General features: G+C 46.6%; 1 protein-coding gene across 3 annotated transcripts; it reads right to left on the bottom strand.

Moving 5' to 3' along the window:
- Positions 1-84: 84 nt before the first annotated feature.
- Positions 85-26,682, bottom strand: HDHD5 (haloacid dehalogenase like hydrolase domain containing 5). Of its 3 annotated transcripts, none has more exons than XM_036932489.2 (8): positions 26,524-26,682; positions 8,696-8,899; positions 7,635-7,747; positions 6,096-6,189; positions 4,649-4,682; positions 2,852-3,026; positions 862-1,050; positions 85-747 (listed from the first exon to the last, which is right to left on the bottom strand). In XM_036932489.2, exons 1-8 carry the CDS (start codon positions 26,647-26,649, stop codon positions 474-476), a joined length of 1,209 nt encoding a protein of 402 aa, XP_036788384.2. In that variant the 5' UTR covers positions 26,650-26,682; the 3' UTR covers positions 85-473. The 3 variants fall into 3 exon arrangements, with proteins under 3 accessions (XP_036788384.2, XP_036788386.2, XP_036788385.2); XM_036932491.2 differs by having other exon boundaries at positions 26,623-26,679; XM_036932490.2 differs by lacking the exon at positions 26,524-26,682 and adding an exon at positions 26,165-26,448.

Here is a 26,682-nt window from a genome sequence, read left to right as displayed (position 1 = left end):
ATATGCCACCATCTCTTTGCCTCAAGGTCACCCACTCTCGTGGCCCAGAAAAACTTTTTAGTACATTCCAGACAGAGCTTTGCAAGAGGTAGCATAAAGAATATTTATTATGATTAATTTTTTTAAAAAGTCTCTGGGCAATAAGCTAAAACACAATACAAAGCAGTTGCCTACATCAGTCACACCCTTGCTGGCATGCAGCAGCCTTCAAAGGCCCTGCAGAAACTTCCATACTATCCCTCCTCCCTTTCTGCGAAGTCCCCACAGAAGCAAGGAGGAACCTGAGGCAGAGAGAAGAGGCTTCCTGAGTTCAGGCTACTGGACAGAGCGGACAGGACTCGGGCTTCAGTGCTACCCACGGTACCACTGTGTGGCTACTGCCCAGCAGAAAAAAACTGTCTTCACCGAGTGACCGGAGCCTACACGTGGGGTCGCCCCACGGCCACTCCCTCCCCACCTCCCGCGCGCCCTCACTACGGAGCCCAGCCCTCCTCATGGAAAACCAGCTGCACAGCCTCGTCCACGTCGTTCACGACGTGGGACGCCTCCATGAGCCCTGGACTGAAGCCGAAGTCGCGGTGTCCGTGGAACGGGGGCGCCTCTCCACCGGGCGCGGGCGCTGCGGCCTGGGGGCAGTACACTCCGGTGCACACGAGGATGGAGGCGCAGCTCTGCGCGCCGCGCCTCTCCCTCTGCAGGTAGCGGTGAAACAGGTTGGCGCCGTACACATCGGACATGGGGTTATCGCTGCAGGGGTGGCCGCGCCGGAATGGGGGGAGAATCCCGGTCAGGCTTGTGCAGCGAGGCCCTGGGGCGTGGCTCTGGGTTGCGGGCGGGCGGGGGCGCCAGCGACGCGCTTACCCCACGGCGTACAGCCTCCGGATGGGTGCGGCCCAGCCCCGCTGCGCTGCCTGCAGCCCGATCAGGTCCTCCGCATACTGGTAGGTGAGGACGCTGGGCTTACCCATCAGACCCTCGTACCGCAGCTCTCTGCCCGTCAGCTTCCGGTAAATGGCCTCCAGGCACAGCAGAAAGGTACCGTGGCCAAACCTGCAGCGAGAGTCCTGCGGCTCAGGCCTCCCCTCCAGGTGGCCTGCCCCTCCGCAGCCCGCTGCTCCCCAACTTGCACTCCAGGGCTGGTGGTGACAGCTCAAAGGGGCCTTACTTGGGGAAGCTACACTTACCACCCACATTTGCGATCCGCTATTATCTACTAACACTGAGCACTGTGCCAGCTGGTGACAGCATGTCACATCTAACTCTCAGAAAACCCCATGAGCTAGCCATCATAATCCTCATCTTACAAGCGAGGAAACTGAGGCACACAGACACTAAGTAACTTGCCCAAGCTGCTAGAACTAGGATTACAAACAACCCAGGCAGTCGGGCTCCAGAGAGCAAAGATTAAATTCTGCTTTAGATTTGTTGTGGACTGGCTGCTATTCACCCCTTCTTGGTGCCAATTTTCAGCGGAGCATATGGCTGATAGGTCTAACAAACTATCCCCGCCTCCACTGCAGCTACATGTGTGGCCAGGTGGCAAGGGGCAGCTGGCCATGAAACCATAAGTGCTGGGCTAAACTTCCAGGAGGTACACACAAAATTGGAGGGAGCGCTCTTCCCTTACTCCTGCCTGCTGCCTGGAATGCCGATATGATGCCTGGAGTTCAGGCAGCCATTCTGGATTATGTAGTGAAAGACAGAAGATTGCACAGCAGGAAGACAGAAGGTGCCTGTGTCCTGGCAGGTGTGGCTTCCATACAGGCCCAGGACTGCCTAACCAGATTTATTTTACCTGAGAAAGAAAAGAACTTTTACTTTAAGATGCTTTCATTTTGGGTTTTCATCCCTTGCTGCTAAACTAAACCCTAACTGATACTATACAATAAAGTTACAATTTCAATGCCACTTATTTATATAACAAATTCTATTTTCAATTTTTAATTAAGTAAAAAATTTCAAATCTGCTTTATAAATTGAAATTTGCCTCTTGCTACTCAGTTCACAGCTTATATAAGCAATGCCCCCTCCCCTAATGTCAGTGAACCTTAGCTCTCGGAAGAATATTTCAGAGAAAATACCTATCCTTGAGCCGTAGAAGTATGCCTGAAAAATCAGAGAACGACACAGTCCCCATCTGGGGAGCTATGGAGGCCTGAGTTGAGGCCGTGTTGGGCCCTGCTGCCCTCTGCTGACAAGTCAGTCACACTGGAGCCAATGGCAGGGAGAGAAAATGCTAGACTTGGGTCTTACAGGTAAGAGTAGCTGAACAGCACACAGCAGCCATCACCCTCCCTTACCTTGAGGGCCAGAAAAAGGGCTGCCTCTGTCATGCTCGGCCTCAGACATGGACAGGACAGAGGCGCCCCACAGCTGAGCAGGGAGCATGGGGACAGCCATGTGCAATACCCATGCACATTTGAGAAAGTCATTCCCCCACCATGTCTCAGTTCTCGAGTCCGTACAGCCATGAGAGTGATTCTTGCTTTCCCTTGTGCCTACCTCTTAAGGGGAAAGGGGAGCAGAGGAAAGCACCAGTGCTACGGGATGAGGGCAAGTAAGTGCGATTGCCCTGATACATCTTGGAAGCCATCCAGAGCTTGGGTTCTGCTAGTCAGAGAAGGCACACTCTGCTAGGATTCTGGAGGGAAGGGTCATGTGTCAAAGAGCATCGTCGTACAGCTTCAGTGCTTAGTAAGCTGTGGCTTTCATTTAATAATTAGTATGTGAAGTGGCCCTTGAAGCCCCTCCCAGAAGGCCAAGTTTCTGTGACCCCCGGTGGGGTCTGACTGCCCAGCCAGCAGCTGGAAGTAGGCCACCAGTTTTAAGGTCAAGGGCTCTGTGTCCTCACCTGGGTATCTTGGCTTCAGCCATCCAAAGGAGGTCCATGTTGCTGGCCAGGATGGGGAGATGGGGATAGGGAGCTGCTGCCAGACCAGTCCCAGGGTTCCCATTGCTGAGAAGGACATCCATGATAAGCTGTAAGCTTGTCTCCCAACGGACTGGCTCTCCAAGGAGGAGCACACCTTCAGAGAGCAAAGGCATGGGGGTGAGTGCAGCAGGGCCCTCAGTCTGCCTCTGCAGTGGGCAGAAGGCCCTCGGCTGGTGCTACCCCACCACAAGCTACCCCTGGCAAGGGCACAGTTCCCCGACCAGCCTTGAAAGAGCCACCCACCCATTCACCCCAGGTGAACCAAGCCCAGGACCCAAGAAGGGACCTCCTAAGGACCCCTATTTTCAGGGTGTCGACCAGTACTTTAGAGAAGAGGTTAAAAAACAGAAAGCAGCAGCAAGTCTCAGGCCTGGTTCCTCCTGCTGCTCTCCCTGCCACCTCACCCACATGTGGCAAATGGCTCCTCTTCCCTGGCCACTTCTCTCTGACCCCCAGGGGCCAGTACCCTAACAGTTAGGAGGGGAGTATGGAGTGGCAGAGACCTGTACTCCACACATTTTCTACATGGTGTGGGCAAATTATTTACCATCCCTAAGCCTCACCTTCCTCACCTACATAATTAAAACACCTCCTAGTGTTATGAGGATAAAACGAGCTATAACAAATAAGCACTTGACCTATGCTGGACACACAGCACTCAGCCACTGGTAACCACCTATGTCAGCTACAAGGCCAGTGAACTGAACCAAGCCAAAGGTTCTCAGTGGGGCAGGGCCACCCCCTAGGGAGGTGTTCTAGAACCTGAAGGATGTATCTTACTAGTCCAATGACTGACACTTAGTGGTGAGGATTGTGGGAGGGAGCCAGAAATGCTATATGCTCAGGAAAGTCCTGCAGAATCAAAAACTGCCCTATTACATTTGAGTAAGTCACCTGGTGCACATAGGTGCACAACCTTTTCATAATTAATTGAGACTAAACCCTAATTCCATTCTACATATAAACACAGAGGATTTTTGGTAGTTTCAATAAACACTGACATTTTCCCAAAAATGCAACTATCATATAAGCCAAGGGAAGACTACTTTTTCAAAACTTATCAAAGAGTTGTTCCCTATTTGGGGAAATCACTTCACCAGTGCCAAGTCTGCCCCTAATTTCTAAATTGCCAAAAAAACACATCAGCCTGCATTTGTAGCTGTAACATTCGGAGATTCTGTTTGGTACAATCACTTTACTGCTTCATTATGTCTTCCTGGATAATTACTACATACTGAAATACATACTACCTTACTAAAAATCTGGCCTTTGATTTATCCCTACTACAATTAGGGCCTTATATTGAACTATTAATTTTTTACATATATGTGTATGGGAAGTTACATTATCTATGTATTTCATTTTAGGGTAGTAAAGGGGACATCACAATATTTTTGTTATACAAAGGGAGAAACAGGTTTCATAGGCTGAGAACACTGGACTATATTACCTCTAGGTATCTTTCCACTCCAGGATTTTCTAAGGTCATGATTTTTCTGGTATTAAGGCAAGTGGTAGCGGGAGGCAAAGATCAACACCAAATGCCTCAGGGCTGGTGAGGAGACCAGACCGGAGACCAGAGCCCGGGGGCCCTCACGCCCAGAGGCCCAGCCTCTCTACATTCCGCAGGCAGAGCCACACTGCCACCACCTGGAGGGCCTGGAAGGAGAGAGAGAGCCACCCAGACCCAGGCCCACCCAGAGGGGCCCTCATCACCTTCGATGGCAGGGAAGTTGTTCCTGGGAAGGGGCTGCCAAGACACAAAGAATAGGTCTGTCAGTGCAAGTAAGTCCCTTCCCACAGCCAGACAACCTGCCAGGCTCCAAGGGCAGGAGGGAAGATGCGCTCCAGATCAAAGAGCGTCCCATGGTCCGGCCCAAGCCAAGGAGAAGCCACCCAGGACTGAGGAAGAAAATTCACAAAGAAAGGTGAGGCACATAGTGGATCTATGGCATCTTGCTGCACTGATGGACAATGACTGCATTGGGGTATGGGGGGGACTTGATAATATGGGTAAATGTAGTAACCACATTGCTTTTTCATGTGAAACCTTCATAAGAGAGTATATCAATCATACCTTAATAAAAAAATTTTTTTTAAAAAGGTGAGGAAAGCAGGACCACATTGGTCACAGAACAGGCTGAGGAGACACCACGCATAAAGGCCAGTCAGAAGGGAGCACTAGGAGCTGTCCTCCAGAGAGTTCTGAATTGAAATTATAGGCCAAGCAAGAGCCACAAATTTGGGAGCTAGAGAAGAATGGAGAAGGAAGCCCTCAGGGCACAGTGGGCCATCTCCCTGCGCAACAGGCTGGGAGGCAGGTGCCTGCATTTTACTAACCTCCTGGGGGCCAGCCCTCCCCAGGCTCTTAGAGTCTCGGCTCTGCCATTAACCCGCTCTGTGCCTTGGGCCCAGTCGCCTTCCCTTGTGGGGTTGTTCTGAGACCTGTTCCAACTCTGACATTTTGGTCCTGCACACAGTCTGCAAGGTTTCAGAAGGCAGCTCTCAAAGCAGGACGTGCTCCAGTCCCCCAGAGTGTTTGGAGGAAGGCGAACCAAAGGTCTATCAATAAGCACAAGTCCACCCGTCTCGTACAACTGCATCTCCACACGTTCTGACAGTCGCCTGACTTAAAATGTAGGCTGTGGCAGAGTTCACAGGAGGAAGAGAGGGCCGTCAGGAGATGGGCAGCCATCTTCTAGAGGAGCACATCACTACTGATCATAAAAGGTAAGAAATCAAACCATGAGCCAAGCCCAAAAGGGCAGGAAACAAATACTCAGAACCACCAGTTACTTTCACAAGGACAACTCTTTGCAGCTTCAGGATAAAGTAGTGGCATTGGTGAATTTAACAAAGGTTAAAGATTCTCCTGAGCAACAATGGGAAAGCCAGCTACTAAAACAGGAAACTACTAACTAATTGGAGGAGAGGCTAGGGCTCTGAAAGCTGTTCTCAGCTGATCTCAGTGCAGAAAGGAAAGCCCTCAGGAGCTTGGTGCTAGGCCACTCTGGTATATCTGGGAACAAATCCTTGGCCTGATGTGCCTCTCCAAGGAGGCAGCTCTGCAAAACATGGACAAGGAACAGCTCTCAGCAGGGGGCTGCAGAGCCAGAGAGGAGCCCAGGCAGGAGCAAAGGGTGAGTGGCAGTGCACCCCGTACCGTGGTCGTTGGCCGCCGCTGGAGGTCCACCATGTCAAGCCCAGGGAAGGCCATCCGCAGCTCATCCACAGTAACGACATTCTCGAACCCCAGCCTAGGGCAAGGTCACGGAAGCAAGACTGGACAGTTCCGGGGGAAGCAACCCAATCTACCCAGTTTCTGAAAAAAGGGAGCCAAAGAGAGCCCAGAACCAGCTAGGACAACACCAGCCCAGGGGGGCTGGCAGGGGGCCACTGCAAGGGGACGCAGGGCAGTGCTTCAGAGGCCGCTTGCACACACTCCTGCTGCCAGGCCCTCCACTGGGTGCCAGCAGGGCGCAGAGGCACACAATAGCTCTGTCCTGCAGGGCTCACCACATGCCCAGAGCCACTAAACCCAAGCTCTGTGACATGCTGCCACCAGAGGCCCCAGAGCTCAGAAGACGAGGCCCCTCAGTGGGCTGGTAACTGGGCTAAGGGTCTAGAGAAATTAGACTTGAGCTAAATCTTGGGTGTGAAGCTGCTTCCACCAGGAAGGCCCCGGGGAGGGCAAGCCAACATAGCCTTACCTACCTCTCCAAGGCCCACTTCCGCTGCCCTGCCCTCAGTTCAGATTACTCTCAAAATCAATCGCCCAACAATGACGCCTCTTCCAGATCACCCATCAGCACCCCTCCCAGGAAGTCCACTCTTTTGCTGCGCTTACTGCCAATGTTTCCTATGGCTGGCATCACCCCTCCTTTTCCCTTATTTTCTTCCTATCCCGTGCCAATCCCCTGCTTCAGGGGTCCTCACCATCCCTCCTCTTCCCAGCCTCCTCAGCTCCCCACCCTGCATGGAAAATTCTACACCTTCTCCTGTGGCACAGCCACACCCCCTATGAAGCCACAGGTAACTCCCACCCTGAGGATATTGCCTCCCCTCAACACAGGTGACCCCAGAAGCTATCCTGCTCTTTTAAGCCAACAGTGTTACGCCACTGTAACTGTTCCCTTTCCCTTATCCTTGAGGGCGGTGGCACTCCCACCTCCTCAAGCCCAGGTCACAGTCCACCGGCTTCTCCTGGGGGCTGCCCCCAGAGGGCACAGCAGCACGGGCACTTCACAGGCTTGCAGAGTGAACACTGAGTGAGCTGCCTGAGGACAGGGCCTGAGTCCTCTGCTTCCTGAGTGTGCGAACCCCTGAAGGATGAGTTCTCAGTGAACACTTAACACAACTGCTGAGTTGAGCACCTGAGGAACAGTGCCGGATGGTGGCTCCCAAACCTCATTGCAGAATCCCCGCATTCTCTTTTTAAAATACAAGTTGCTGATTTTTATCTTAGACCTAGTGAACCAAGAAACTGCTGGGGTAAGGCCTGGGAATCTGTATTTTAAGAAAGTTCAGATGCAGTGGGCTGGCCACATCTGGGAGCTGTGCTCCCTGCCTTGACAGCCTACCACATAACCATGTGCCCTGGCACCCTGCGTCCAGCGCACCTCACTGTGATCCACCGCAGCCATGGGAGGAAAGCCCCAGGCCTGGCCCTGCCCCTCTGGCCAGAGCAAGATCAAAAGGATACCCGCGGGCATTTTCCACCAGGGGGCCCTGCCCGGTCACCAGCATCCGCTTCCTGTGGAACTGTGAGAAGAGCTTCATGGGGCTGTGAGAGAGAATGACCTGGTCTGGCTCCACCTGTGGGGACAGCCAAGGGAGAGGACAGCAGGGGGCACAACAGCTGAGGGAGGTGAGGGGGAGCGGCTCCTTTCAGGAACGGATAAATAAATCTGCCCAGAAAGGGGGGAGCTCTTTCTGGCACCCAACAAATCGAGAAACTGTCCACACAGGTGTGAGAACCTGCCCCATTTGGCTCTTGCCACACAAAACACACCAGCAAGGAATGCCCTCGCAAGTCCTGTTCTGCTAGGTTCCCTTTTGGAAACCACAGGGTTTGTGCGCATGTTGTCACTGACACAGAAATCTGCCTCTGCCTTTGACCTTGTTTCCGGTTCTGCTTAGACTTCATTCTTTCATGTTCACACTCCAACAGCATGGCCTTTCCTCAGGGAAGGTTGGCGACCCTCTCCAAACACCCCAGAAGGGAACCCATTTTGTTCATTTCCTCTGTGCCCACCCAGCCAGCCAGCCACTTCATTTACTCTCTTGGTTCCAAACGAACCTCCAAAAGTGAATACCCCCTTAACAAAGGAGAGCATGTCAGTGCTGGGACACAGTGTGGTGCTGCAGTGGGTAAGGAGGGGCTGCTTTGGGGACAGGTGCACACCTTACCTATACGAAACGGGGGCTACTGCTTCAGCACCCCGCCTGCTACACGGAGATTCAGAAAAATGTGACCCTCACGTCTCCCAAAGGCTAACAGCCCAAAAGAGACGACCCCACTGCCCACAGGACAGAAATAGGTACAAGGCCAGTAGACTGACACCGGCAAATCCATGGGCAGGGTTTCCGTGCTCAACTCGCAGGGATAAGTAACAAAGGCCCAGGCTGGTGAGGCTCTGCTCAGGAGAAAGATCTGTGCCAACCCAACTGGCCAGGCCCTGGGGTTCTCGATGCTGTACCCCAGCCCAGGGAGGGAGGCCTAGTCACAGCTGGAGAGGGGTCCCCCGGGAGCTGCCTCCTCACCTTGAACCCCAGCAGGGCGGACAGCTCCTGGGCTTTGCTGTGCTGTAGGACGTTCCCGGCATTCGTGACAAAGACCACAGGCACCCGCAGCTGCCCGTGGGAGTTCACCAGCCTGCGGAAGGCTCCCAGGGCGGCGGGGATCACCTTGTGGCCACGCACCAGCACTCCATCGACGTCCAACAGGAACCCAAAGGTAGGCGGGCCCTGCACAGAGCGGAGGAGGGGGAAGCATCACCGCCAGAGCCTGGAGGCAAAGCTGCAGAAAGGCCACCATGAAGAGGGGCTCAATATCACCTCAGGGCGCCCAGGGCCTTGAACAGACAGCAAATACAAATCCATCCTCCCTCTATTGCAAAGAAGTGGTCCTTTTTCCTGTACTGGTAAGCATACGACTATTTTGTTAAAGTAGTATTTTCATAATTAATACAAAGGAATTTTTTAATCTGAAAAATTAAAAGCTACAATCCCAGCACTTTAACACAACCAATTAATACTGTCATCTCTTCTTCTGTTCTGATGAAAGGGCAAGCTCCCAGATTCTATTTTAGCCAATTGGGACCCGGATCCTATTTCACCCAATCAGAGCTTGGTCTCTCTCCCCTCCAGTCAGCAAGAAGTACACCCACCACCCCTAGACCCTGCCAATTGACCAAAGCCACTACTCATCACCCCCCAACTACCCCTAGGCCCAGCCAATCAGCCAGGGCCACGGCCATCACCCCTCAAACCGCCCTGGAAACCTTTGTTCTGGGGAAAACGCGTTCTTTTTCTCTGGCATCTTGCCACTGCGTTGGTGTAGATGAGAGATTGAGCTCGAGCTAGCTCGAATAAAGGCTCTTTGCTTTTGCATCAGTGTTGGCTCCTTGGTGGTCTTCTGGGATTTGCGACTTTGGGCACAACATTTGGGGGCTTGTCCGGGATCCCAAAGACCCCCAGGACCCCCGACCCAGAGAGCCCTGTGCCGGCTGGTGAGTGCACTCAGTTATCTGTCTGTCTTTGTCGGTCTGTGTCTCACTGTTTTTGTTCATGAACAAGCCTGTATAAGCCTGTAGGAGCTCCAATCTGTATCAGGGTCGGCATTGACTTAGGCGGACGCGCTGGCAGGTCATCGACCGGGGGTCTTGGGAGACGTCCCTTGCCCCTGTCTGGAGGACGAGGTCCTCATCTGTGAGGAAAGTCAGCTGCCGCTGCAGTCCAACAGGCCCACAACTTACTTTTAGTTTTGCCTCCGCGGCCGTGGCAGATTCTTCTCTGTAGGCGCCTGTTTGTTGTTTGTCGTGTTTGTCTTAAGTCTTGTTGACAGAAGAAATGGGACAGACTCAGATGACCCCCTTCTCTCTCATGACAGACCATTTTTCTCAGACGTTAGGGAGAGCTCACAATTTGAGCACGGACGTCAGGGAAAATTTCGTGTTTTCTGCTTCTGCACCTCCGAGTGGCCGTCCTTTAACGTTTGCTGCTGCCAGAGGGAACATTTAATCCAACCACTCTTTTACAGGTTAAAGATATCAGGGGAAGAGCTAACAATCTCAGTGTGGAAGTCCAGAAGGGTCGGTGACAGACTTTTTGTTCTAGCGAGTAGCCAGTTTTCAATGTCGGATGGCTGCCAGAGGGAATCTTATCATTATGTCTCAGTCTGTATGTTTGTGTGTCTAAGTGTGTAAATGAAAATATCTTTCTACCTCTGGATGGTATTAATGAAATTGATTTAAAGACAAGCGCTTATGAAAACTGGGCATTCTAAAACTTCCAGAAAATCTGATAAAAAATGTTAAGTATTAATGCTAATTTGGGTTTGGCTGAGGCGTGCATGTCCTTATAGTTATCAGCTGCCAAAGTTTACTTAAAGTCATTTAAGTTGATGTTACCTGTTAAACATTTCAAGAAGATGCCTAAAGAAAAGCTTGACTTTGTCTAATGTTTAGTAAAAGTTTTCTAAGTAATCTAGCATGGTTGCTAAAAATAAGTAAACAAGTGTAGCAAATAAGCATCTTAATAATAATACTGTATTAATGTATAACAGTGTGTATATATGCAAACAGCCTGAGAATTTTTGTGGTAACCAAAATTTTTAAAGTTTGCTAAGTTATATAGACATATTTTATGCCTAATGAGAAATTGTGCTGTAAAGCACATTTCCAAAAATGATAATATATGTTCATAGATGTATCAATCTGAAGAATGCTAGTGTAACAGTTTACAGTGGCCTATTTTTCAGTGTTCACTGAAAGTTAAAGTATCAAATGATTTTAAGTTCTAATGAAAACTACTTAAATAAGGAAAACATTTCTCTATGCTAAAAGATGTACGTTTTAATAAGAGAAGGTATAAAGAATGAAAACTCGTCTGCATGCTAAAGAATGTTTTTTGATAAAAGAAAGTAACTTTGTTCTAAAGTACAGCTATTTATTTAAAGGGGGACAGAGACAAAGAGAGAGAGAGCAGTGTGGTGCAGCAGCGTGGTGCCTTTTGTTGTGGCGGATCCCCTCAGCCTGTTGCTTTGGGGGAGGGTCAGGATGTTTAGAGATAAGGCGGGATAAACCCAGTCAAGTCCCAGGCAAGCCCAGGCATAATTCTCACCAGTTTATGTGCTTGGGACTATGGGGCAAATGAAGAATAAATTACTATATTCTTACAGATATAGTCGTGCTATGTGAAATTAAAGCAAGTGAGTGTTGATATCAAGTGCACAGCAAAATTAGAATTTTGTTTCCAGTTAAAAAAAAAAAAAGTTTTCTTTAACTGTTAGTCTGCTCTTAATGTTGAAAGATTGCAAAAGGTTCTCTAATTGTTTTATCAAAGCAGTTTCTCATGCTTAAAGTCTCAGTGAGTTGCCAGAATATTTTTAAAAAATTAAATCTTAATATTAAAAAGACTAAAAGCTAAAGTTTGTTAACAACTGTGTAACCTTTATTTGCCTCTGAAATATTTTGTTATCATTCTGGTTAAATAGATAAGTATTGCTTCATAGCAACCTATAATCCTATTTAAGCAAGTGCCAAAAAAAAAAAAAATTAAATGCAAAAAGGTGCTTTTACCTCTAGTTAACTCTGATATTTTCCAGAGGGCCCCTGGAACATGTCAGAGGAATTTTTTCTCATTGGAGAAAGTATTTGACTAATTTGGCTTATTTATCTGATATATATATTTACCAGGAAAGCACTGCCAAAAAGAATGATGCTAAACTTTGTTACTGAATGTTTTGTGTTACAGAAATATCCAAATTTTCTTATATCAACTTATAGTAAGTTCTCATCAAGTCTTTAACCATTGTCATTTGTAAGTCTTTTGTCATTTATAGTCACTGTTTTATTATTCCTAAACTAGTAAAGAACTAGATTTCAGCAGAACAGGTATTAGTTACATAAGATTACATAAACTAAAGAAAATGATTTTGTGTCTTTTTGTTTCAAATGTTGCTGATAGTGTTTTAAGCTTGTTTTCTTAAGCTGACAACAGTTTAGTAAATGACTATCTTTATAAGCAGAATTGAAACATTTATCTTTCTCTCTACCTGATCCCTCCAGAATTTAAAAACTTTCAGTGACTATTTTTATATTCCATGGCAGTATGTTTATTTGCACAAGTTCAATAAGAATCTGCTTTCCTTGTAAGAAGACTAATTAAAAACACTGGTTATACTACCAAGGCTTTGACTGGAATGTCATACCTGAGAGACATGTGCATAAACTCAGATATGAACAACTTTAAGGAACTAAGATTGACTTTATAAAGCCAACAAAGCCCCTTAGAAGAACTGGCCTGGTACCTTGCTTACAAGGTTCACAGCAGCCTTACCAGGTGAGTAAGGAAGGTCACTTCCTGGCAGGTGCAGGAACCTCAAGAAGAGAAGAATTCACCCAAATCTACAGGTACTGAAGGCACAAGCTCATGGCAAGTCTGGCTTGGCTTTCTGGCCTCAAGAAGCCCTTAAAAATTAAATCTGAAATTCCTTACAAAAAGTTCCAGCAAAGCATATTTAAAAGAGCCTGTGTAATCAATTGCTCTTCTTGCTGCACTTAGCAAATAATCAAGCCAGCTGTTAATTATTTCCTTAACCTGGTTACTTCTAATAAAAATAAGGGTGATTTTAGAGAAAGTATTGTTTCAATAATGCAGCCTTATCCATACTAAATCCTAATACTAGTCATTGGGACATAAACTAGATCCAGAATTCCAGCTTCTTCAAAATATCTAGCTATGTTTTAGTTTTCTCCTGTCATTGCAATTAAAATTTTACTATTTCTAGTTCTCATATTCAACCATGCATTCTTAATCTCATCAAGTTTGTCCTTCCAGAATGGAAAATCCAACTCCAGATGTTGCTACATAACCTAATAACACGATTTGTTTTATCTTGCCTAGAAGCCACAAAACTGCAAATAGTAATAGAAATGAAACCCAGAATAGAAGCGCCAACCTTCTGAGGCCCTCTCAACTGACCAGTGATGGAGACCTAGCTGCACCCTTTACTGCGCCCCCTTCTCAGCACGAAGCAGCCAGAGCGGTCATCGCCCCTTTTCCCTAGCAGCAGCTAGAGTCTCTATCTGTAGAGGGGAGAATGAGACAGGGACCATAGGCTTAGACAGAATAAAGTGAGAGCCTCTGAAGAAAGCAAGGCAGGATATTTGCAATCAGAGCACCGTAACTACATGCTGGAAATCCCCCCTCCTACTAAAACTATGTTGAACATTAAGCTCTAGAATCATTCTTCAGTGAGATCAGCTAATGTTCCCCAGATAAAGAAGAGTAGCACATGTTTTATTATGCTAATCATTTGTAATCGTGTATAAGATTCACTTTAGCATACTAAAAAGCCCAGGCCTATGTGCTGTCTTTCCATGCAGACCCAGCTGTAGATGGCATAGTAAAAGGCAGGATTCTTTAGCAAATATACAATATCTCAGCCCACCTTAGAGGCTGGGCACGCAGTCTTTTAATGTGCACCTGGACCAAGGCGCCAGTGTCCCAGAGAGAAATCAGGGCAGGAGATTATCTTTAATCAAGGACCCCTTGCCATCCTACTCCTTTTACTAACCCTTAGGCCCTGTATCATCAACAGGCTGATCCAGATTGTCAGAGACCACATGGGGGCCGTCCAACTGATAGTCCTCCTTGCTCAATACAAGCCCCTAGTAATCTTGTTACTACTGCTTACCTGATAACTTATTAAAAATAGAGTTAATACAGTTCAGCTAATGTTGCTAAGACAACAGTATCAGCCTTTATCTCCTTACAACTGCAAAACCTTATTAGACCCATGATTGGGTCCCTTAGGATCCAGAGAAAGGGGGGAATGAAAGGGCAAGCTCCCAGATTCTATTTTAACCAATTGGGACCCGGATCCTATTTCACCCAATCGGTGCTTGGTCTCTCTCCCCTCCAGTCAGCAAGAAGTACACCCACCACCCCTAGACCCTGCCAACTGACCAAAGCCACGACTCATCACCCCTCAACTACCCCCGGGCCCAGCCAATCAGCCAGGGCCACGGCCATCACCCCCCAAACCGCCCTGGAAACCCATAAAACCTTTGTTCTCGGGAAAACGCGCTCTTTTTCTCTGGCATCTTGCCACTGCGTTGGTGTAGATGAGAGATTGAGCTCGAGCTAGCTTGAATAAAGGCTCTTTGCTTTTGCATCGGTGTTGGCTCCTTGGTGGTCTTCTGGGATTCGCGACTTTGGGCACAACACTGATGTATGCCAAGCAGCTGACAGCTATACTTTTATATGTTCCATTTTACATCTTGTTTGCTTGATAAACAAGCATTTTTATCTGTTCAACAGCCTTTTAACCACCTTTCTAAATTTTGTATCATAAGAACACAAAGTTTTAAAAAATTGCCACAAATGACAATTTTTTTTTAAAGTTTCTTGCCTTCTTCCACCCAGTGCTATTCCCTTTCTTGTATATTTTCCAAAAAGTTTTTATGGACACATAGCGCTAATTTCTTATTTTTTGACTAACAAACATGACATCCCATGTACTTTCTTTTCTGTCTCACCATTTCCTAGCTGGCATCTCTTGGTTGTCTTTCCTTATCAATACACATCGCTTTGCCTCCTAAACATCAATCATTTCTAGCTAATAATATTCAGTGAAAAATCCACTAACATTATATTTCCCCTATTTTGGACATTTACATTTTCCTACAGCTTCTGCTACTACAAATTAAAGCTGTAAAGGAACCTCTTCATGCTTACTGAGTTTTCCATATTACGAATTTTTCTTTGAGCTAGATTCTTCAAAGTAGGAGTAAGTACAAATATTTTAATGTTATTTTAACAACTACTGATGAACTGTTTTCCAAAAACGTCCATTTATGTGGCCACTGGTAATGCACTTTACCTTTGCCAATATTGATTTTCACATGTATATAAGAGTTTGCTAATTATCAAACATCTTGTTAATTTAAGTTTAAAAAATGGTACCTCATCATCTCATCTCAGTCTGCATTTCTTGAATTTGCAAAGTCAAATGCTGTCCTTTTTAAAAAATTCATTCCATTTCTCATTTTATGAACTGTCTGTTAACATAAAGAAACTTCTCAAAAGTCGAAGAAATCCAACCTAACCTGTTTGCTGTTTTCCCTGTGTTGGTGCCAACTAAGCCAAGCCATTCTCCCTGCACACACTGACCTCTGCAAGGGCTCCACCTGAGAGGAGTGGCCCAGTGGACACAACACAGTCCAGTTCTGCATCTTCCCACCAGGATAAAAGAAAAAGCAACAATCTAGGAAATGCTTAAACCCACTAAAACTGCAGCATTTTCACATGTGTAATCTAAATCTAAGTATTTAAGTTCTGAGTAAATAAACAGACTTAACAGAGGCAGTTTCTTGGAAGAGAATTTTGAGCTAGGCAACAGAGTTAAATATATGTGTTCCTTGTGGGCAGGTGACCCAAGCCCACCTATCAGCTCCCACCCCAGGTGCCAGAGATTGGCTCTGGGTCAAGCATTCAACCCAAGCCATGAGTCCAAGCTGATGTTCTGGAGCTCTGAGCAAAGGGGTACCCCTTTCCCCTCTGAGCTTGTTCAGCTGACAGAATGTGAGCCTGCAGCTGCTGGATTTGTCTTGTCCACCCCAAAGGAAAGGGCTGTCTGAGGATGAAACAGAAACAGGTTCCAGATGTCACTGTATGTGTACGGGGCTTTGCCCCTGCCTGGCATTATCTGACCCAGACTTAGTGATGTGTGAGCCAACAAATCCCCCCTAATGATTAGGACACATTGAGTTTCTTTCAGTCACAACTAAGAACTCCTGACAGAAGCAGGAGCCCAAGTCTTTTTATGTAAATGTTTGAATATGATTTGATACTCCCTAGATAAGCAGCAATATGTTATTTAAATATTTGTAGCAGTTATATGACTTTGAATAAAAATATTTTCTTAAAAAAATATATATATGTATATATATGCATTTCTTTAACAAATACCTAGAGAGCCCAGTCAGCACCAGATTAGACAAGCTGGCAGCCACAGTACAGTCCACACTGCATGCTACACCAAGAAGAGAGGAAGAGAGCCCTGAGCCTGCTTCAGTGCTCCTGACCCACTTGGTGGGGAGCACCAGCTAGCACAGGCCTCCCAGCCAGTTTAAGGAGCTTGAAACAGGGAAGTGGCATCATCAGACCTGTGCTACAGAAAAGTCCTGGTTAGAGTGATGGACTGAGTGGGCTGAAAAGTCCATTAAAGGGGACCAGCTGGGACCAAGTACAACGCAAGAGGGATGGCAGTGGCTTTCACTAGGTGGTGGCAACATGAGTGGAGAGGAGGCAGTGGAGCAGCAGGACTCATAGCTGGTGGGGGCGGGGGGTGGGGGTGCGCACAGGACACCAGGCTATTTAGCTTGGGAACCTGGGAAGGCAGATGCAGGTCCCACTCACTGACCAAGGCACCCTGAGGGGCAGCGGCTGGGAGCAGGGGGAGCAGCAGGTACATCCCACTTAGGAAACGCAGAACAAGCACGTGGAGACAGCAATGCTGGGTAGAAGGTCCTAGAGATGAAAATCAGGAAGCTCTTGCTCTCAGAGAACAGCTGAACTGGGAGAGGAGAGGAAGCCTGCGAAGCACAGCGAGAGCAGGAGAGAGGTTCTCAGAGACAGGAAGCACACCGCCATGGATGGCCGGGCTGTGAAGTCACCAGCAGAATGAGCAGTGTCTGTGGCCGGGAAAATCAAAAGTGTATAGGTCCAGGAAGCTAAGGGATGAGTTTCTGGAACGAGTAAAATAGGAATAGGGTGTCTATAATGATCCCCTCTTCCCTGCACTGAACCACCCAGGGAGGCAGGTCTGCCAGCTCAGTGCTGGCTGGAGCATGGAGCCTCCAGCCTTGGGCAATGGCAGCTTCACTGCCAAGGCAGAGGTGGAAGCGGCACTGGAAAAAGAGGAAAGTAACTCAAGCCAACAAGCAGTACTTCTGACTAGCATACAGCTGCCAGAGAGAAGGCCATCAAGTCCCACATGCCACGTGGGAAACACCCAGCGTCTCTAGCTCTAGAAACCCGGTGTCTAGACCCCCAGCATCTCCAGCTCTCGGCTTCAAAGGCTGATCTGTTGCACCCACCAAGATGGTGCTGATCACTGCGCTAGATGTATCACAAAGGTATTCTTTTTTGATCCTTGTACCAACACTCTGGGGTGGATGCCGTGACCTCCAATGGACATTACCGAGCAAAAGGGGCTCGGTTTATATGTGGTGCTCACATGTCTTCACTGGATGAATAAGAAACCAAATTCAGAAAGAACTGGTCAAATGGGACCCAGTTCACAAGTGCTGGATTCAGCTCAGCCTCAAACAGAGCTTGTGGCAAAGTCAGAGCTCATTCAGCAGCCCACATGACAGCCCCTCAGAGCAAGGAAGGGATCCAGGAGGCACCAGGACATCCTTGTGGAACACAGGCTCCCCACCCCTTCCACCAGCCCCCAGCCACCTGGACTGCAGTTCTCTGTACTTAGTGTGCTCATGCAACAGATGACCTCCCTCTTCCTCAACAGACCCCAGGGGTCCTAGGCTGGGGTCCATGGTAGACTTCAGGGGAGCCATAAAACCCTGTAAAACTGTGCATTTTTCCCTGGGAAAGGAACCAGGCTCTCTTCAGATTTCATCAACTTATTCTCAAAGAGAACCACTACACAGACCAGGGGTGGGGGGATCTGCTCCTAACCCATCTGGCACAGTGCTTAGACTCCCACAGGGGCTCGACAGGAGCTGGCTGAATGCTGAGTGACCCAAAGCATGAAAGATTCAGGCAAAATAAGGCAGACTTCTCCCCTCAAGCACTCTCTGGCCACTGTATCCTTCCCAAGGTTACACAGAGTTAGTGACTCTTAGAAGGCAGGTCCCTGGAGGTCAGGATGGACAAGGTCTGCCTTCTCTCTTGTACTGATGGGGCAGAGCATACTGTTCTGAAAGCTTAAATGTAAAACTCATTTGCCCAATAATTTTGAGGCAATCAGGGAAATTTCAAAGACTGAATTTTAAGTGATACTAAGGAATTCCTAATTTGATTAGTGTAACAATGGCATCAATGTTATGTTCAAAATGTCATTTTCTTCCAGGAACATACATAATTTAGAAGTGAAATGGACAAAATCAGAACAAAAAATTGGGTTCACTTTAAAACATTACAGCTGCAAAAAAAGAGGGAAGGAGATAAGCAAAGCCAAGTGTGGTAAAATGTTAATAATTGATGAATCTAGGAGGTGGGTATTTGCATTCATAATATTGTTTCTGGAATTTTTTTTAAACTTAGTTAAAAAAACAGAAAAGCTCATTTGTGCTGATGGCTACATTATTTAACCACACAGTTTTAATGGTCTGAATGGCCATATCCTAAATAGCCACAAAATGTGCTTAGACGTAAAAATCCACAGCCCATTATTTAGAAATGGAAGGTTTTCAGGACAATTTAGCAATGTCCTTAAGGCTCCTTCATCTATGACTGTGAAATGAGAAAGCACACACCTGCAGCCCTCATCACAGAGAACCAGGCACCCAGCATCAAGGGAAGGTCCATATCAATTGTAACAAATGGGCACCAATTTAACAAGGGTACGAGGGGAGAGGGGGCCTACATGGGACATCTCTATACTTTCTGCTTAATTTTTCTGTAAACCTGAAACAGCTTTAAAATGTAAAGCCCAGGGGGCAGAGCCAAGATGGCGGCGTGAGTAGTTTAGTGGAAATCTCCTCCCAAAAACTATATATTTATGAAAATACAATAAATACAACTATTCCTAAAAGAGACACCAGTGGATACAGTACAACAGCCAGGCTACATCTACATCTGCGAGAACTCAACATCACACGAAGGGGGTAAGATAAAAGCTGCGGCCTGGCAGGACCCAAACGCCCTCCCCACCCCAGAACCTGGCGGGAAGAAAGGAGTCAGAACGGGGAGGGAGTGAAAGCCCAGGACTGCTGAACAACCAGCTCTAGAAATCTGCACCCGGAGCACAGACACACCGTGCACCAGGTGCTAGATATTAGAGAAACGGAAAAACAAAACCTGTGGGCAGGTCCCCACAACCAGCACCCCTGAGAAAAAAGAAAAGCGAGTGCTTTTTGCAAGTCTTAAAGAGACAGGGACCCCACAGCTGGACAAAGTCGTCCCAGCACACTTAGCCAGCAGCTGGGAATCCCAGGGAACTTCAAGCGCCCTAACCCCCTGGGTCATAGTCGTAGCGCAGCTCTGAAACCCCTCATGGCAATAAGCAGCCTGCCAGTCGTTCCCCCAACTGACGCAGACCCAGACACACCAGCCCAGAAGTGAGAGAGCGGCAGCATGCGCCAGGGGCGGCGGCACCAGAGGGGACAGGGAGCGGCCTGCAAGAGCCCACAGCAGCGGCGACCAAGCGCCCTGGGAGCGGCCCACGCATGCCAGTTGGCAGCAGCACCAGAGGGGCCCAGGAGAGGCCAGCGCAAGCCTGCAGTGGTGGGGACCAAGCAGCCCAGGAGCGACCCACACGCACTGGTGGCTGAGGCACCAGAGGGGCCTGGGAGTGGCCCGCGCGAGCCTGCGGCAGTGACAGAGGAGCAGCCCAGGAGCAGCCATGCCCCCAGCAGTGGCCCAGAATCCCAGTCCAACGCACTCCCGCCCACACTAGACCCAAAGGCCGCTGCCAGCACACAGCTGCCTGGCAGGGGCACCACTTTCATGGGGGAGTGCACCCAGCGTGCCTGCCACTCCCCGCAGGGCTCTGCGCTGCTCCAACGGAGACCCCGCCCACATCAGCTTAGGAGATTAACCCGGTGGCTGCTCCAGGAGTGCAGGTAACCAACACAGGCAGCAGAGAACGGCAAGGCATCCAGCAAGCAGGAAAGGACTTTCTTTTCCCAGCTGACACACCCACTACCTGCCTACAGCTACCACTATCACCATGAAAAGGCAGAAGAATTTAGTCCAGTCCAAAATAGTCCAGACAACCCGAGAGAGGACGTGTGGAGATACACCTAACAAGTCTCTCTGGAAAAGAATTCAAAATAAAAATAATAAACATGCTGATGGATCTGCAGAGAAATATGCAAGAGCTAAAGGAGCAAGTACAGAGGGAGACTACAGAAATGAAACAATCTCTGGAAGGACTTAAAGCAGAATGGACGGGATGCAAGAGGCCATTAATGGAATAGAAACCAGAGAACAGGAACACATAGAAGCTGATGCAGAGAGAGACAAAATGATCTCCAGAAATGAAACAATATTAAGAGAACTGTGTGACCAATCCAAAAGGAACAATATCTGCATTAAAGGGGTACCAGAAGAAGAGAGAGAAAAAGGGATAGAAACTGTCTTTGAAGAAATAATAGCTGAAAACTTCCCCAAACTGGGGAGGAAATAATCGAAGAGACCATGGAAATACACAGAACTCCCAACAGAAAAGACCCAAGGAGGACAACACCAAGACACATAATAATTAAAATGGCAAAGATCAAGGACAAGGACAGAGCTTTAAGGGCAGCTAGAGAGAAAAAGGTCACCTATAAAAGAAAACCCATCAGGCTATCATCAGACTTCTCAACAGAAACCTTACAGGCCAGAAGAGAATGGCATGATATATTTAATGCAATGAAACAGAAGGGCCTTGAACCAAGGATACTGTATCCAGCACGATTATCATTTAAATACGAAGGAGGGATTAAACAATTCCCAGACAAGCAAAAGTTGAGGGAATTTGCCTCCCACAAACCACCTCTACAGGGTACTTTAGAGTGACTGCTCTAGATGGGGGCACTCCTAAAAAGAGCAGAGAACAAAACACCCAACATATGAAGAATGGAGGAGGAGGAATAAGAAGGGAGAGAAATAAAGAATCATCAGACAGTGTTTATAATAGCTCAATAAGTGACTTCAGTTAGACAGTAAGATAGTAAAGAAGCTAACCTTGAACCTTTGGTAAGCACAAACTTAAAGCCTACAATGGCAATAAGTACATATCTTTCAATAATCACACTAACTGTAAATGGACTGAATGCACCTATCAAAAGACACAGAGGAATGAATGGATAAAAAAGCAAGACCCATCTATATGCTCCTTTCAAGAGATTCACCTCAAACCCAAAGACATACACAGCCTAAAAGTAAAGGGATGGAAAAAGATATTTCCTGCAAACAACAGGGAGTAAAAAAGCAGGTGTGGCAGTACTAGTATCAGACAAAATAGACTTCAAAACAAAGAAAGTAACAAGAGATAAAGAAGGACATTACATAACAAAGGGGACAGTCCAACAAGAGGATATAACCATTATAAATATATATGCACCCAATACAGAAGCACCAGCATATGTGAAACAAATACTAACAGAATTAAAGGAGGAAATAGAATGCAATGCATTCATTTTGGGAGACTTCAACACACCACTCACTCCAAAGGACATATCCACAAGACAGAAAATAAGTAAGGACACAGAGGCACTGAACAACACACTAGAACAAATGGACCTAATAGACATCTATAGAACTCTATATCCAAAAGCAACATGATACACATTCTTCTCAAGTGCACATGGTACATTCTCCAAAACAGACCACATACTAGGCCACAAAAAGAGCCCCAGTAAATTCAAAAAGATTGAAATTCTACCAACCAACTTCTCAGATCACGAAGGTATAAAACTAGAAATAAATTGTACAAAAAAAGCAAAAAGGCTCACAAACACATGGAGGCTTAACAACATGCTCCTAAATAATCAATGGATCAACGACCAAATTAAAATGGAGATCCAGCAATATATGGAAACGAATGACAACAACATAAAGCCCCAACTTCTGTGGGACGCAGCGAAAGCAGTCTTAAGAGGAAAGTATACAGCAATCCAGGCATATTTAAAGAAGGAATAACAATCCCAAATGAATAGTCTAATGGCACAATTATCGAAATTGGAAAAAGAAGAACAATGAGGCCTAAGGTCAGCAGAAGGAGGGACATAATAACAATCAGAGAAGAAATAAATAAAATTGAGAAGAATAAAACAATAAAAAAAATCAATGAAACCAAGAGCTGGTTCTTCGAGAAAATAAACAAAATAGATAAGCCTCTAGCCCAGATTTATTAAGAGAAAAAGAGAATCTACACACATCAACAGAATCAGAAATGAGAAAGGAAAGATCACAGTGGACCCCACAGAAATACAAAGAATTATTAGAGAATACTATGAAAACCTATATGCTAACAAGCTGGAAAACCTAGGAGAAATGGACAACTTCCTAGAAAAATACAACCTTCCAAGACTGAACCAGAAAGAAACAGAATATCTAAACAGACCAATTTCCAGCAACGAAATTGAACCGGTAATCAAAAAACTACCCAAGAACAAAACCCCCGGGCCAGATGGATTTACCTTGGAGTTTTATCAGACATACAAAGAAGACATAATACCCATTCTCCTTAAAGTTTTCCAAAAAATAGAAGAGGAGGGAATACTCCCAATACACCCTAATACCAAAACCAGGCAAAGACTCCACCAAAAAAGAAAACTACAGACCAATATCCCTGATGAACGTAGATACAAAAATACTCAACAAAATATTAGCAAACTGAATTAAAAAATACATCAAAAGGATCATACACCATGACCAAGTGGGATTCATCCCAGGGATGCAAGGATGGTACAACATTCGAAAGTCCATCAACATCATCCACATCAACAAAAAGAAGGACAAAAACCACATGACCATCTCCATAGATGCTGAAAAAGCATTCGACAAAATTCAACATCCATTCATGATAAAAACTCTCAACAAAATGGGCATAGAGGGCAAGTACCTCAACATAATAAAGGCCATATATGATAAACCCACAGCTAACATCATACTGAACAGCGAGAGGCTGAAAGCTTTTCCTCTGAGATCGGGAACAAGACAGGGATGCCCACTCTCCCCACTGTTATTCAACATAGTACTGGAGGTCCCAGCCATGGCAATTAGACAAAACAAAGAAATACAAGGAATCCAGATTGGTAAAGAAGAAATCAAACTGTCACTATTTGCAGATGACATGATATTGTACATAAAAAACCCTAAAGACTCCACTCCAAAACTACCAGAATATCAGAATTCAGCAAAGTTGCAGGATACAAAATTAACACACAGAAACCTGTGGCTTTCCTATACACTAACAATGAACTAAATAAAGAAAGAGAAATCAGGAAAACAATTCCATTCACAATAGCATCAAAAAGAATAAAATACTTAGGAATAAACCTAATCAAGGAAGTGAAAGACCTATACCCTGAAAACTACAAGACACTCTTAAGAGAAATTAAAGAGGACACTAACAAATGGAAAGTCATCCCATGCTCATGGCTAAGAAGACTTAATATCATCAAAATGGCCAGCCTGCCCAAAACAATCTACAGATTTAATGCAATCCCTATCAAAGTACCAACAGCATTCTTCAATGAACTGGAACAAATAGTTCCAAACTTCATATGGAACCACCAAAGACCCCGAATAGCCAAAGCAATCCTGAGAAGGAAGAATAAAGTGGGGGGGGGATCTTGCTCTGTAACTTCAAACTCTACTACAAAGCCACAGTAATCAAGACAATTTGGAACTGGCACAAGAACGGAGCCACAGACCAGTGGAACAGAATGGAGACTCCAAACATTAACCCAAACATATATGGTTAATTAATATTTGATAAAGGAGCAATAGACATACAATGGGGAAATGACAGTCTCTTCAACGGATGGTGCTGGCAAAACTGGACAGCTACATGTAAGAGAATGAAACTCATGAAACCATAAAACTCTTAGAAAAAAACGTAGGCAAAAATCTCTTGGACATAAACTCTTGACTTCTTCATGAACATATCTCCCCAGGCACGGGAAACAAAAGCAAAAATGAACAAGTGGGACTATATCAAGCTGAAAAGCTTCTGTACAGCAAAGGACACCATCAATAGAACAAAAAGGTATCCTACAGTGGGGGAGAATATATTCGTAAATGACAGATCCGATAAAGGGTTGACACCCAAAATATATAAAGAGCTCACACACCTCAACAAACAAAAAGCAAATAATCCAATTTAAAAATGGGCAGAGGAGCTGAATAGACAGTTCCTCCACATTGCTTGTCATCAGAGAAATGCAAATTAAAACAACAATGAGATATCACCTCACACCAGTAAGGATCACCACCATCTAAAAGACAAACAACAACAAATGTTGGCGAGGTTGTGGCGAAAGGGGAACCCTCCTACACTGTTGGTGGGAATGTAAATTAGTTCAACCATTGTGGAAAACAGTATGGAAGTTCCTCAAAATGCTCAAAATAGAAATACCATTTGACTCAGGAATTCTACTTCTAGGAATTTACCCTAAGAATGCAGCAGCCCAGTTTGAAAAAGGCAGATGCACCCCTATGTTTATCGCAGCACTATTTACAATAGCCAAGAAATGGAAGCAACCTAAATGTCCATCAGTAGATGAATGGATAAAGAAGATGTGGTACATACACACAATGGAATATTATTCAGCCATAAGAAGAAAACAAATCCTACCATTTGCAACAACATGGATGGAGCTAGAGAGTATTATGCTCAGTGAAATAAGCCAGGCAGAGAAAGACAAGTACCAAATGATTTCACTCATATGTGGAGTATAAGAACAAAGAAAAACTGAAGGAACAAAACAGCAGCAGACTCACAGAACCCAAGAATGGACTAACAGTTACCAAAGGGAAAGGGACTGGGGAGGATGGGAGGGTAAGGAGGGATAAGGGCAGGGAAAAAGAAAGGGGGCACTACAATTAGCATGTATAATGTGGGGGTGGTACAGGGTGGGCTCTACAACAGAGAAGACAAGTAGTGATTTTGCAGCATCTTACTACGCTGATGGACAGTGACTGTGAAGGAGTATATTGGGGGGACTTGGTGAAGTGGGGGAGCCTAGTAAACATAATGTCCTTCATGGAATTGTAGCTTAATGATACCAAACTTAAAAAAAATAAAAAAATAAAAAGTAAATCCATTAATATTTTTTAAAGTGAAGGTACCTAGAGAAAAAGAGACTTTTTCTTTTCACTCTCCAGTAAATGTATTCTGATTTTTCTTCTCTATCACTTTATTTTTTTTTTTAACCAGTCCTGGTATTCTTTCAGATTCATATTTGTGGCAGTGATACAATATGTGGTTTTGAGACTAGTTTGAAGTGAAGAGACTACTCAGAAAAGTCACTCAGAGATACCTCAGGACCTGCAAAGATGCTAGAGTCAATACCATGGTTATAAATGATAGCAGTAGTTTGTCATTACAGTTTATAAGATCCTTTTATCAACATACGCTTAGTCCATGCTTTCAGTGTGGCCACTTTTAGTTTGAAGACACTGGTCAAGTCACTTAACTTCTCTTTATCTTTTAGCTGCTCCATATGCAAAATAGTAACACTGATAACACAGCTGTTGAGAGACTGCCCTGAGTACAGGATTCTGCCACTTAACAGCTGGTGCCCTAGAGCAAGCTGCTTAACCTCCCTGTGCCTCCATTCCTCTATCTGTAAAATGGGAATAAAAATGGTACTTGTCTACAGTTGTTATGAAGATTACATGAATTAATAATTAAGTACTTAGAATATGGCCTGTCACAAAGTGCTATGTGTTTTTTTTAAATGAGTAAATATTTAGAATTACATAAACAGGTTACTGTGAAAGCACTGTACAAATGTACATTATCATTATCATAGGCGTAAATTGCGAATTTAGAAGACAAAGTGATTCCCTTTAAAGGAAGGATAAATAGCCCAGGGGAAAGTGAAGACGCCGGATCTGGCTATGTGGCACTGAGTCCTGGCACAGTCGTCTACCACCTGTCTGACCTTAAAAAGAGTACTCAAAATGGACTGCAAGCTTCGGTCCCTCACCAGCACGAGGGTCACACTTCCCTCGGTGGGTGATGGGGGAACAAAGGTCGCCAAGGCCCCGCACAACCCCGGGGCCTGCACGCATCCTCCCCGACTCTGCCGCCGCACGCACCCTGTGCCCACCGCCTACAGGGCGCCTCGGGGGGCGCCGCGAGTCCCCAGATCTCTTCCAGATGGGGCTGGACATCTTATCGGAAAGTTCTCATCCTGCAAATCAAAGCGGAAGTGCAGGAATCACACCCTGGCCGGAAACGGGACCTCAGAAACCGCCGGGGACCGTGGGGCCGAGGAGCAGCCGGCGGCCAGGCCCGACCTCGGGGGCGCTCGCCTTTGCAGCGTTCATTCCCCGACCGGGAGGGGCGCGCCGGGGCGGTCGCGCTCGGGGCCGCTGTCAGTGCCTCGGTCAAACAGCCTTCCAGAGCCCGGGCTGCTGAGCGCTCCGCCTGGCTGGCCTGACATCGGCCTGCTCACCTGCGCGGGGCCCGCAGCGTAGCCCCTCTCGGGGCAGCGGCCCGAAAGTCCCACAGCCGCGCGCGCCCCCTGCCGCCACAGTCCCGGGGCCGCGCGCACCGACACGAAGCCGCCCCGCGCAGCCATCGCCCGCCGCACGTACGTCCGCACCGCTTCCGC

Source organism: Manis pentadactyla, chromosome 14 (genome assembly GCF_030020395.1).
Source record: "Manis pentadactyla isolate mManPen7 chromosome 14, mManPen7.hap1, whole genome shotgun sequence".
Classification (NCBI taxonomy): Eukaryota; Metazoa; Chordata; class Mammalia; order Pholidota; family Manidae; genus Manis; species Manis pentadactyla.
Note: the sequence above shows the minus strand (reverse complement) of the source record. Positions and strands in the feature narration are given on the sequence as shown.